Source organism: Colossoma macropomum, unplaced genomic scaffold, assembly GCF_904425465.1.
Source record: "Colossoma macropomum unplaced genomic scaffold, Colossoma_macropomum, whole genome shotgun sequence".
Taxonomy (NCBI): domain Eukaryota; kingdom Metazoa; phylum Chordata; class Actinopteri; order Characiformes; family Serrasalmidae; genus Colossoma; species Colossoma macropomum.
The window spans coordinates 12,681,686-12,695,769 of NW_023494810.1; the positions used below are offsets into that span (position 1 = coordinate 12,681,686).

The following is a 14,084-nucleotide window of genomic DNA, read 5'->3' on the forward strand; positions in this document are numbered from 1 at the left end:
GACAAAATGAAGGGTGGAGTCTGTCCAGCTTTTGCACCAAGAAAAGAGAGAGAAGTGAAGGGTGACCACTTATCCTCAGAGCTCTTTGTGTCCAAGCAAATGGAGTTTTGTCCAAAACCCCTGCACTAAAACGAATAGCCAGGTCAACTGCTTCCATTGAGCAATTAGGCCAGTGCTCATTAAAGGTGGTCAAACAACTTGACGCCTGTGAATGGCCCCCCACGACAAAATCACATTTACATCCACGCGCATTTGAAGGCGAGTTGTCGCAACACGCGCACACACACACACATACACACAAAGCGTATAAAAAGCCCCGAGACAAGAAGATGCTCCAGTGTGGAGCCCGCTGCGTTCTCAGTGGTGGACATGTTGTGCGCGGGGAGGGTCGACTTTCACATGACATTGAGGCTATGTAGATGAGAGCGAGTGTGTGTGAGAGAGAGTGAGAGTGTGTGTGTGCGTGTGTGTGTGTGCGCGCGCGTGTGTTGCAGGGGGGGATGTAACATCTCTGGTCGCTGATGTTAGGTGGTGGCACAAGCCGAAGCTGCTCCTTCTCCAGCTCGTTTGGCCCCGCTCGTTCAGCACCACCTTGCTGGACAGCGCCTCTTCTTCTCCAGCAGGACCTTCTGGACCCTACTCGCCTGTATGGACGCGGCTCGCTTTGGCTTTCCGCGCGGCTGAGATTCTTCACGAGGAGCCCGCGGACGGCGCTCCAGCTCGGGGACGCGCTTTGACTGTAAGTAGAGAAGCGCCTCTTTCAGCGCCAGTTCGGGGAGATTTGGGGGGCTGCGCTTCGTCTCGAGGGTCTTTTTTTGGGCTTTTTTGCGTTTTTGGATGCGTTTCGAAAGGACGGCGACGCGGCCTGAATACGGGCACATTCTGAATTCGGCACATGGAGGTTTTAGCGCGCGTAAAGGGTAAAGCGGAGCGCGCGCTTTGGCTGCCTCGACCGCCCAGCAAGTTCAACGCGAATCGCCTTGTTTTTGAAAACACCACCCTGCTGAAAAATGACCATTAGAAACTATTAGGGTTGCTTTTCTAATGGGAATTGGTGTAACGATTCCCAATGGAGACCACTAGTTTCCTGTAGAACACCTTTAGATCCTATTAGGAAAACACTGAAATGCATATAGAATCAGCAGTTGGTCACCTGTTAAACCATTAGGATCATATACATTGTGATTTCCACCCATTGAAAAAGCCAAAACACATTACAAAACCATCAGTAACCAACAGAAACACTTACTGGTTACTATGTTTTTTTAAACTAGCAGAAAAAAATACGAAAAAGATGCAAAGTTTGGGTAAAATCAGGTTAACACGGCTCGGTGCGCAGAGCACAATGGGACGCGCCTTCAGTGAGCTTTGGACGATCGTTATTGTATTCAAAAATAAATGTTTAATAATATTAAACACATTAAGCAAAATGGCCCATAAATGAGCCCATAAATATCGTGGCCTTTATTTTGCGCGCGTTATAATTTTACGCGCGTAAAATGTGTCTTGCACTGCTGCAGCGCAATCAAAAATCGAGTTTTATTTCAAAATTAAAAAGAAAAAAAAATAGCGCAAATCTTAAAAAGATTGGGTGCCAAAGTGAAAAAAAAAGAAGAAGCAGAGCGCCGCGCGCGCCGCCGTCTCCAACCAGAGCGCACAGTGATTTCACGCGACACCTAATCATCACTGATACTAACTAAAAGTGTCTAATTCTTCATTTTTTTGGCCGCAGGTTTCTGTTCGGCTCGGAAACTCGCCTCGTAGCCCCCCTCAGCCCCCTCCTCCTCCTCTTCCTCCTCCTCCTCTCCGCGAAGCTGCTGTCTACGTGGAGCGCTGCTGAACTCTCGCGCCCGCCTGCCCGGAGCTTGGCCAAAGCCAGAGAGATGGCGAGCAACGGCGCGAAAGCCGCCGCCGACGGACACGTGCTGACCGAGGTGAACGAGGCGCCCACGGCCAACGACAAGCCCAAGACGCTGGTGGTGAAGGTGCAGAAGAAGAAGGAGCTGCCGGACAGGGAAACATGGGGCGGCAAGTTTGACTTTCTCTTGTCGTGCGTTGGCTACGCAATCGGACTGGGCAACGTGTGGAGATTTCCCTACCTCTGTGGCAAAAACGGCGGAGGTAAAGACCAGTGGGATGTTTTTTTATTAAAGGAAAAAAGGTGCTGGAGTAAGGAGACCCTGAAGAATATATATTTTTTAATCTCTTAGTCTGAATAATTCCCATAGTCGTTTAGATTGTCTGTGTTCTTCTGCGCAAACGTGCGCCAAGCAGCCGTGGATTATCCGAGAAAAAAATGACGCAACCATTTTATTTCACTTTTTTTATTCGCTTTTTTCTTTTCCTCACCCATTTTAAATTATTTTTATTATTCCTGTTTAGGGGCCTTCTTGATCCCGTACTTTTTGACGCTCATATTTGCTGGAGTACCGTTGTTTCTGCTCGAGACCTCCCTCGGTCAGTACACGTCCATTGGAGGACTTGGAGTGTGGAAACTAGCTCCCATGTTCAAAGGTAATCAAGCATGCAAAAGGATCTCATCCCCAGCGCGCGCTCACATTTTGCGCATTGTCTTCAAAAACAAGGTTTTTTTTTTTTTTAGGAGCGCTGCGCTTTTTCAACGCCTTGTTGCAGCCTCAAAGGGGAATTGCACTGATTTTTTGAAAATATGTGTGTAAGTGAATCATCGAGGTGTAAACAGAATGGTGAGAAATGGTTCAGATTTCTTTACAGTAGTGGTGATAGGAACCACATGACTACAACACAAATATAGACATTTTATTTACTATCCAAAACCAGCATAATTTGTAATGATGAAATATTTGTACAATTGAAAAAAAATAAAAAATAAAATTAAATAAATTCTTTGGGGCCATGCATGCATGCTTCTGCAAAGAATTGATTTTAACACGTACATTTTAGGCCAAAACCTTCCCTATCCTAAAGCAACGTCTCAGAGATGTGAGGCAGTGTATTTATAACTATTTTGTGTGATAACATTCTGCAAGGGAGCTTTTAGAGGTGGACGTCTGGTTCCTATCCCCACCACTGAACAATTCTGACTTGGTAAGTTTCCCAAGAATGGAGCATTTCACACCAAAACACTCAGAATGAATCTGTATATTGTAACTGCTAAATTGTGCAGAAATTTAGAAAAATCATTGGCATTCCCCTTTAATGTTCGCCAAATTACACTCCAACATATTTGTGCTAGCTGCAGACTCTTTTATTACTCATTAATATGCGCAGTTGTTATATTCCTCCGCACACATTACCCTGATCTCTCTTAGGTGTTGGCCTGGCAGCTGCAGTTCTCTCCTTCTGGCTTAACATATACTACATTGTCATCATTGCTTGGGCCATTTACTATCTATATAACTCCTTCACGACAGTAAGTACAGCTTTTCAAAGAGATTTTTCCCATCGTTAAGTTGTAAAGACCCAAGATTTCTTTAAATGCCTGCTCAAATACCACATTATCCCATTTCAGGAGCTTCCCTGGAAGTCCTGTGATAATTCCTGGAATACAGACAGATGCTTTTCAAACTACAGCTTGGCGAGCACGGCTAATATGACCAGTGCCGTGGTGGAGTTTTGGGAGTAAGGGCATCCATTTACTGGAACAATTTGGGATTCAGGACTCTAGTTTGCATGCAAAAACCCCAGCTTTTGTCCTCTGCTTTATAAGAGGGCCAGTGTTACTTGCACCAAAATGCAACGATTGTTTGTGTCTGGCCCTCGGACAGCCAGTTGACGTGACTTGCATCAACAATGAAGGCTATATTTTGTCTAAGTAGGATTGTTTCTATCTCTAATGTTTCACATGCTTGTAACATCAATCAGTAATGCTTGTTTTTCCTGTGGTCGTTCAGACGTAACGTCCATCAGCTCACTGAAGGTTTGGAGAAGCCAGGAGAGATCAGAGTGCCTCTAGCAATAACACTGGCCATTGCTTGGGTTTTGGTCTACTTTTGTATCTGGAAAGGTGTGGGTTGGACAGGAAAGGTAAGGAAACAGACATTTGTACTTGCTTTGAACATTTCTTTCATGTCTGCTGCTGTGAATGTAGCATCAGCTGTTCATTATCGGAAATGACGAAAGGTTGGTGCAGCGTCAGTCTTAACATTCCCGCAGATAGTGCTATTATGAGCTGTTGCATGCTAGTTGTTGACCACTGGACCTTGATAAAGCAGTGAATGTCATATTTTCAGGTGGTGTACTTCTCCGCCACATATCCGTACTTCATGCTACTGATTCTCTTCTTCCGTGGAGTCACCCTGCCTGGAGCTAAAGAGGGCATTTTGTTCTACGTCACGCCCGACTTTGAAAAGCTGAAGGAATCAGAGGTACATCATGTCACATTTACCATGAAGCTGAAGATGTATATTGACAATTTTGCGTTATTTTGTGACATTTTTTCTCTTTTTCTGCCTTCTTAGGTGTGGCTTGACGCTGCCACTCAGATTTTCTTCTCCTACGGCCTGGGCCTCGGGTCGCTGATTGCCCTCGGAAGCTACAACCCCTTCAACAACAATGTTTACAAGTACGCAACAATTACATGACATAACGAGAGGCTCTCAAGGCACACCGATCATTATTTCTTCAATGAAAGAAAAGGTCTTTGTTCACAAGACATTGTAGGCTTAAGTGCTGAGAATTTCCAATACAGGATACAGTGAAAGCCACTGTCTTCCAGTTCTCACTGAATGCTGATGGATGAGAGATCCATATAATGACCTTATATAATAACCATTTGTCTACTCCACAGGGATTCTATCATTGTCTGCTGCATCAACTCCTTCACCAGCATGTTCGCTGGGTTCGTCATTTTCTCCATTGTGGGTTTCATGGCTCACATCACACAGAGGCCTATCGCTGACGTGGCTGCATCAGGTAAATTGATTTTTCAGATTTGCTGGGAAGTATTGATATGAGTGACATTAACTGTTCGGTTTCAGGAGGAAAATGATCATTTACTCTTTCAGCGATGCCATAGAGAAACCACTTTTGGTTTCTTAAAGAAACATGCGTGATGTGAAGGTTATTTTAAACATATCAGTACTGCCAGAACAAAATCCTGTATCTCCAAAATGATTTACAAAAAAGGAAAAATATTTTTTCCAAAAATTTCCGACTTTCAGTGGAAGTAATTTTGGATTATTTTCTATTGGTCCGCTTGTCATGAAATTTTAACTCAGTATATAGTTGGAATTTTAAACTTATGTGAAACAAAAACTTAAAACTTAAAAAATGGAGATACAAGGTTTTGTCCCAGCAGATATATAAGGGGAAGCTCTTAAAAAAAATCAAAATTGTTCCTAAATAGTTCTTGGCTTGGGCGTACATTTCAAGGAAAAGCCAGTGTAAAACCTTTAAACATAAAAAAGGTTCTTCAAAAACTTTCCATTGAAAGGCTTTTAAGGGAACTTAAAAAATCATTGAAAGCATTGTGCAACTTTGTTGCACCTATATATCTAAAAGCGTAAGTCATCAGTTGGGCCTCATCAAAAAACAAAACCTTATTGGTAATTTTTAATGTAATTCATAATCTAGAGTTGAATGTAAAATGTATGAGGCCTGCTGAGTCTTTTAACCATCTAAGCGCTGACCTTATATTTGTGAAGTAGCCAGTTTAAACCTTGGCGATGCCAGAGCCAAGTCTAAGAGAGCATAACTGTCCTCTCTCTCTGGGTGGGTAGGATGGTCCTCTCTCTCCCCCCATCACTCAGAATAATGCTAGCCAACTGTGAGACGTCTGTCAGCTAATGTAGCAAAATTGTTAGTTAGTGTTCTCCTCCAAGTGTGTTGAGCAGTTCAGTGATGTTGTGTTAGCAGCAGTATGAAAAGATTCAGTAAAGCTTTGCATGTCTTGGGAGTCCTAGCTAGCAGGTAGAATTGGCAACAACTGAATGAATTAAGTCCAGTTCTGAAGGAAGATTGCATCCTTTTTCTTTTTCAGGTCCAGGACTGGCCTTCCTAGCCTACCCAGAAGCTGTTACCCAGCTGCCTATTTCACCTCTTTGGGCAATCCTGTTCTTTTCCATGCTTCTTATGCTTGGCATTGACAGTCAGGTAAAGATAATTAATGTACACATTTTAGACTGCACATGCTTATTCCTCCTTTATAGTCCATTTCTTAGCATGCAATGTCCCAGTCTTAGTGAGCCTGTGGGTCTGCAGCTTTCTATAAGACCCTGCATGCTGACCCGCTGCCTAGTCATTTGAACTGCTCTGCTGCTGTAGTTTGTGGATTCTATACTGCTACTTGTCATTATGTTCCCCTTAAAAGAGGTGCTATTATTCACACAAGCTCACCTCACACATTTTTTTCTCATGTGCATCTATAATAGATTAAGGAGATATTTCTAAGGAGATTAGATATAAAGTATTCTACCTGCTTACGAAAGGAGAAAGTCAAAGGAAACGTGAAAAACAAGAGTTTCCAAAACTGTTTAAAAAATCATTCAAATATATTAAATTAGTAAAAGATACAGAGAAAATGGAGCTCCTAACAACCATACAACTGAGATGTGTAACTTTTACTAGTATAATCTACTGATGAAATTTGTAAGTGGAATACTTGGATCATGAGAAGCATGAGATGTAATTTTCTGCCAAATATATATTGTCTGTTTTTTATGCTAAAATTGTACTTAATTTGTACTTAATGGCCAGTCTGAAGGATGGTCTTTGACTTTTGCACAGTACTGTGAATACATCTATATACACCATGCTCATATACACCTCTCGGCAAACTCAACATGGAATTAATTAACTAATTGTATCTCCACAGTTCTGCACAGTAGAGGGTTTCATCACAGCACTGGTGGACGAGTTCCCCCGCGTGCTGCGAGGACGACGAGAGATCTTCATCGCTGTTGTCTGCCTCGTGTCTTATTTGATCGGCCTGTCAAATATCACACAGGTATGTGCATAATGTATTCTCAGCTTGTCTGAACAGTGGTACACTTCTCTCTTCCTATGGATTCAGCGCGTGTGTAAAAGCAGGAAGATGATTATAATGATGTCCCTGAACATGTATCTGTGGATGGGCAAAAATACCTCAAATAGGCAGACTGAAAGCCCTTGAAGCTGCATTAAGTAGGATCGCCTTGCTTTGAGAGCCTCTGAGCACATAAACATCTCAAGCGGAGCATTTTTACAGAGATAGCTAATGGCTTTGTAGTGTTATCAGTTCAGCAGCTTAGTAACCTCAAACTGTTACATAAAAGCTTGTAACCAGAACAGCGTGTTATTTAGGTTGTTTAAATGTCATTTGCCTTTGCATTTGCTGTGTGCTGGGCTGTGGTTATATACAGTGCACTCAATAGGTATGGAAGCATTGCTATTTTTGCTTTTTACTCAAGCTTTCTCAGAAAAAAAGGACTAATAGGAGGCAAAAAGTCACCTTTTACTTAAGAGTAGTTTGGGGGAAGTGGGTTGTACCATTTTTGTGTCCATTTATACCATTTTAGGTGTGTACAGCCTATGTATTGTGACAGTTGGCCTGATTGTGTTTTCCAGTTATACTGGTTAAAACCTGCTGAACTGCTTGGATTGTCCTGAAAGTATGGGGCACAGCCTAACATTTCAGTTTTTAATAAATAATTTAAATAGTATTTGAGCAAAGTTTGTAATTCCTTTGCATGAAAAAGTTACTTTCTTGGTAAAAAGGCTTCAGGGTGAATCTGAACAAATATCTGTCCAATTGGTGTGAAAATTGGTAGACGACATTACAATGGGAATATGAGAAGGTGACCAAAAACACGTTTTTCTGGAAGCTGTTTAACTACATCAAACATCCATGTTGCATTTTACTCCAACAGCAGGCATTTTGAATAGTTTGAAGATGAAAGAAACCCACTCTGTACTCAGAAAGCAACATTAAATCAGATGAAATAAAGGAAAGAAACTGCTCTACAGTTTATGTCAGAAAAATCAACAGAATTGTGAGGTGAAAACAAGCATCGCTCACTGGAATCACTAACATCAAACAGAGTGCACATTACACTTTGTCAGCAGAATTATGAAGGTTACAGCAAAAGATGCAAACGTCATCAAACCTCATCACTTCATCAATAACTGAAAAGCCGGGAAATGAGTCAATAGAGTTTTGTTTCATGTTTTATGGACAGATAAGACATTTACAGGGTTCTATTGTAAGTGTAGGAAAGTTGAAATGTGGGAATCTGCTGATGATACAAAGCATACAGCTACATCAGTGACACACGGTGGATGTAATGTCAGCCTCTAGGTATCATATATGTTGCTCATCTTAACTGATGATTTACCAAAAGGCAGCACAACAGTGATTTCCTAGCTTTCAGAGAAGCATGTTTACTATCCAATGTGCCGGGCTCACTGGACAGTTTGCCACTATACAAAACGCAATCTCCAAAACATAATACTATGCAAATCAAGAACATCAGAAGATTTTTTTCTATCCATCATGGCTCAGAAATAGAATAAAAAACTCTGAGCAGAACCAATACCTGTTAGAACAAAAAGATCAAAAGCTAACTGAGGAACTGGAAGTATCAACTGAGATAAAACTGCAGTTCAGACAACTGACATTATCCTTACACAAAATGAAGGCTCCTAAATGGTACGTGATTCTAGGCAAAACCTTTAATTGGTGTAGAACCTCACATTGTGTCAAGCTTCTTTAAAAACTTCAAGTCTATTGTATTTTCAGCTAAAATGGAAGATCTGGTCATTGCAAGTGCTACAATTCCAGTAAATCACATGTTATACATGTGAAACATACATACATACATCATCTAAACCGCTTATCCTTCTGGGTCGCGGTTGTTAGCATAACATGTATATAATAAAATAATTTTAAAATAATGTGCTGATTGTATACATTTATATACAGCACTGTCCAAAAGTCTTAAGCAAACTGTTTAAAACCATTTCTGCTTTTAGCAACACCATTTATCATTAAACCAAATACAAATAAACATCAATACAGTAAAAGGTAAGAATTTCTTGTTTTAATAAAAAATATTTTCTTTTAAGCTATTTAGAGAAAAATGTTTGGTTCCTGACTTCTCACTGCACTCCAGCCATCACATGGATCTCTTCAAATCCATTTAACCTCTAATGAAGGACTTATTAGATAACCTTGGTTATGGATGGTAGCTCTACTAGTGTTTCTCGAGGAGAGGTTTGGAAATGGTTAGGAGAACATAGTGACATACACAAAATCACTATTATTGCATTAATGCTATTTCTCTTTATTCTAATATTAGTATTTTCCTAAGCAAATAAACATTTACTGATAAACAGCTTTAAATCAACCTAAAACGTTTGCACAGTATTGTATATATATGATTCTTATGCTCAGTCACACTGGGTCACTGAAGAAATCAAATGCAGCTTTATAGTGAACCTGCTAAAGATAACATAATGCAATCTTATCTATGGGATCGCTTGATCACAGTTATTCAGCTGAAATATCCTGGGATTGGTTTTTACAGGACAATCTGAAGAGGAATGATGACCTAGTGATTTTGCCAGGTTCTTATTTTAATGATCTACAGCACTTTTGCACAAAGACTCTTATTTTGGCGTGTTTGATCACCGCACAGCTTCTTTCAATAGATGTATTTCACAAGGAGAGGCCATTTTTGAATTGCATAAGACACTGAACACACTTTAAGTATGTGGACCCCCCCCACCCCCCCGCCATCACCACCCACCTCCCCCAGCTATCTCATCTAATGACCATTACATAATTCAAAACGGCCACTCGAACACTGAATATATGTAGATTCATATTTAACTAGAATCTTTTTTTCGTTTAAACCACTGACCCTCACAATGTTCATGACACTGTTTAAAATATGGTTCCTCAAAGGTTCTTTAGTCAAGACAGTGATTGTAGGACACATTATTTTGGAAAGTCTTCCCACATTGTGTACGAATTTTTGCATTTTAGAAACTAATATATATTTTTTTTAAATCCACAGGGAGGCCTGTATGTGTTCAAACTTTTCGACTACTACTCCGCTAGTGGAATGTGTCTGCTGTTCCTGGTATTCTTCGAGTGTATCTCTATATCCTGGTTCTATGGTAATTTTCTGTTTCCACTGTGATGACGTGATTCAGACTCTTTTTGTTAATTATTTTAACTTCATGTCATTAAGTATGGAATAATGCTAACACTATTTTCCTCACTATCAAATTTTTTAGGACAGTGGACCAAAAGAAACATTCCAGAATTACAGAGAATAATATCAGTTAATAACACCCAGTTGTAAAAGAGGAATTCCACTGATTTTCATTAATTTCTGCATAATTTACTGTAAACAAACTAATTCCGAGTGGTTTGGTGTGGAACGTTTAATTGTAGAGAAACATTCTTTACAGTGATGGTGATAGGAACCAGGGGTCGCCATGACTACAACACAAATATAGACATTTTATTTGCTATCCAAAACCACCAATGAACCTACACGTGTACAAGCTTTTAGACTTTATCTCAAAACTATTGTAAAACAATGTCTTAGTCATCATGCAGTGAATTAATAACCATTTCATGTAATAACTTTCTGTGAGGGAGCTTTCAGAGGTGGACGTCTGTTTCCTATCACCACCACTGTGAACAATTAAAGTTTCTCTAGAACAGAGCATTTCACACCAAACCACTCTGAATGATTCTGTTTACACCTTAACCTTTTATTTATGCAGAAATTTAGAAAAATGTCGGAATTCCCATTTGAGAATGTCTTTTATTGAGTCTTCTACAAGGTTTTGTTATGACAATAACAATATTAAAACACCTGACTTTCATGAGATAAGATATCAATCGTGTTTTCTTATAACCATATTTAAAATTTGCAATTCCTCCAGCAAAGAGAAGCAACACAGGTTCTCTAGAATTTTGCTAGGACCTCAGAAATGACAGACACAGTAGAAAAGCAGTTTCATGCAGATGATAACTGTGGTATTATAGCTCAACACGATAAACATGATACTGAAAAGAAGTGAAATGTCCATAAAACAACCAATACTAATTACATCTAGTGCTATTTGAGGCTACTTTGGATTGCTTTGCAACAAAACACTTCTGTTTCCACTTTTACAATCTATAATCAATGTTCAGAAGGGTCATAGCGCTCGATGATCTCAGACACCAGACATAACACATCTCATTATGATAAAAAGATCCTTTTAATACATGCTAATCTCTGTGCCAGACTCACTTCCGCAGCCGCTTCATTTGAATGCATATGTAGGATCTTAATTGTTCTGCATACAGGGCTTGATTATGCAAACGACCGCAGGATTTGCCATTTGCATTTATCAAGAGGGCCGACGTCCCGAGCGTCTACACAGCAGTAATCCTAAGTGAAGTGTTTACGCATCGTTGCGCACGGTCACATGACCTACCCTCTTTTCTCATTTGTCTAAGGTGTCAATAAATTCTATGGCAATATTGAAGAGATGATTGGATACAAGCCTTGCATTTGGTGGAAGCTGTGCTGGGTCGTGTTCACTCCTCTGATCGTGGCGGTAAGTACGATGGACGTTTTTGTCCAAAGATATCTATGCATAAATAATTGTTTCAGGACTGGAAGAAAGTTGTTCTGTTTTGCAGGGCGTGTTCCTCTTCAGTGCGATTCAGATGGTTCCTCTCACCATGAATAATTACGTGTTCCCTAAGTGGGGCCAGGGTGTGGGCTGGTGTATGGCCTTATCATCGATGGTCCTCATTCCAGGATACATGGGATACATGTTCCTCACATTAAAAGGCTCATACAAAGAGGTAAGACGGAAACTTTTGCTCCTGATTGTTCATTTCTGGCATACACATTTGCAAATTTTGACTGTCAGAGCAAATATTTACAGCAGACGGGCTGTTTCCTGCTATAGGAAGTTGCCTAGGATGCCCTGAGCTACAGTGGGCCTCGTATTCGATTTTGCTTTTTTGTCATTTTATGTCATTTTATGACATCACTGATAACTTTGCATCTGAAAAGTCTAGATAGCTAAAATGAAGTAGGAGCCATTTTTTCATATGTATTTATTTAAATATATTGATTTTATATGTGGGTCAATGGCACTTTCTATTAAATAAACGAGTAAATACGTGACATTAATCACATTATTCTACAGTATCTCCTTTACATGCACACATTTTCAGTACATCAAAATAAAATTTATTATTTGCCTCCCAAAGTCTAAAAAGTCAGGTGGTGTGACCATCAAACCATATATGCATATAATGAAACTAATAAAAACAGTAGTCATATACAATTATAAACAATATATTTTGGCCTTAACTTATATTTGAAACCATGTTGTAAGACAAGGCAGGTTTAGCAATAGCAATTCACTGAAAAACTTTTGTCAGAAAATTATAATTTCCTACAATGTCATGTGGCACAACCGAAAACAAAGGACTTTTACTCTGACATGTTTTTAAGAAAGGGTGTGCAGCCTATTTTGCATTGTAAATAAGACCCTAAGTGACCTTCATGGTGCAATGGCAAGGGTTAGGGTTAGGGATAGGCAAGGTCAGAAGCCCTTTTAAAAATATTGGAAAAAATTGTGAGTTGTGATTAATAACCAAGTCAGGTGGTGTGACCCCAGAAAAACCAAGAACATCAGTTATTATTATAATAATGTTTATTTATTTGAAATATATGTATATACTCGAGTTCAAGAGTAAAGGTCCATGTACAAAGACTAGTTTACACGTTTTCTGTAGTGGTAAATAACTTTTAGACATTAATGTGTGGTTGTATATATATATATTGCACTAATATGTCATATTTAAATATGTTTAAATAAGTGAATTTATAGTCACCTAGAATATTTTTTTTTCTTATCAAAGGAAATAAAGCATTAATTCATTTTCATCCTTACATACAAAATAATATCACTTCATTTGATTGAGGGTCCCCAAGTAGGATGTCACTCAGGCCCCCCAAATGTTTAGAAGTGGCTTTGATTAGCAGTGCTAGCAGTCTGCATTTCAGTCAGTGAATGTAGGGCTGATTGGACAAATTAGACACGTCAAAAAAAAAAAAAAAGCTGCATTCCTCTGGAAGGATCGTTGCGCTTGTGGAAACTAGCAATTAAGAACAAAGCATTCAGGTGTGAAGTGAACGTGAGCCCAAAGCTGCTGCAAGTAATACAGGCACACTTGAATCAGCATCTCTCACCACAGGGAGGCGGAAAGGTAGGAGTTAGCTTCAATTACACCCTGATTGCCTAATGGAATCAATCAGTGCTTTGATTTAGCTTTGCCGCTCACACCATCACACGACTGTGATCGGCCTGAAACTGATGTTTTTTCACCTCCTTGAATTTCCAGCGTCTGCGGATAATGACTCAGCCTACGGCACTGGTCAAGAGCCAAGAGAACGGGCCAGAGCAGCAGCCTGAAAACCCGACCCCAGCCAACGACGAGGCTTACATCTAAGACCCTGAGTGTGGAAGACCATCTCTGATACAAAAAAAAGTGAAGAAATGTAATCACGGTTGAGCACGACCAAGGACTTCCATGTCTAAAATATATTCACCTACCTCCGGGGGAAAAATGTGACCAACCTGATTACAAGTGAATTTTTTTGTTTTAATGTATGTATGAAAACGAAAACAAAAAAACAGTACAAACTATCCGGCAATGATCTAGTGCTTAGTTTGTATTTCATATGCAAGATATATTAGTCTTTCCAAAATGTAACAATGTAACAACTCAATTTGCGGTATAATTCCGAGTTTGGAGGCCCAACGTGATTGAACACTACTGTGCTAATTCTATATATATATATATATATATATATATATATATATATATATATATATATATATATAAATATATATAAATGTAATTAATATGTTAAGATATTGTAAAAAGAATTTAGAATAGAATCCAACTGTATTCGATTGTATTCGAAGAAATACGAAACAAAAAAAAACTGAATGGGGTAAGTTGGCACATATATGACTGCATTGTAAATGCATTGTATCATGGATGTCCAAGCAATGGCTGCTAAGGGAGTGTGCAACTGGGCTTGTGGTCTGTGTGTAAGATTATGTAGCCAGAATATAACAACCTTCTAAGGTCA

The 14,084-nt window shown here is 39.6% G+C and overlaps 1 protein-coding gene across 1 annotated transcript; it reads left to right on the plus strand.

The window, feature by feature from the left end:
• Positions 1-347: 347 nt before the first annotated feature.
• slc6a1b (solute carrier family 6 member 1b) lies at positions 348-13,776 on the plus strand. The gene is made up of 15 exons (XM_036559433.1): positions 348-739; positions 1,733-2,121; positions 2,383-2,514; positions 3,291-3,391; positions 3,491-3,600; positions 3,873-4,005; positions 4,212-4,346; positions 4,440-4,543; positions 4,769-4,893; positions 5,960-6,072; positions 6,794-6,925; positions 9,975-10,077; positions 11,420-11,520; positions 11,606-11,773; positions 13,328-13,776. Exons 2-15 carry the CDS (start codon positions 1,884-1,886, stop codon positions 13,433-13,435), a joined length of 1,803 nt encoding a protein of 600 aa, XP_036415326.1. The 5' UTR covers positions 348-739; positions 1,733-1,883; the 3' UTR covers positions 13,436-13,776.
• Positions 13,777-14,084: the final 308 nt, after the last annotated feature.

Coding starts and splice junctions, on each gene's coding strand:
- slc6a1b (XM_036559433.1), top strand. CDS start 1,884: ATGGCGAGCAACGGCGCGAAAGCCGCCGCCGACGGACACGTGCTGACC. Junction 4,006..4,211: donor GTGTGGGTTGGACAGGAAAG/GTAAGGAAACAG, acceptor TCATATTTTCAG/GTGGTGTACTTCTCCGCCAC. Junction 11,774..13,327: donor TAAAAGGCTCATACAAAGAG/GTAAGACGGAAA, acceptor TTGAATTTCCAG/CGTCTGCGGATAATGACTCA.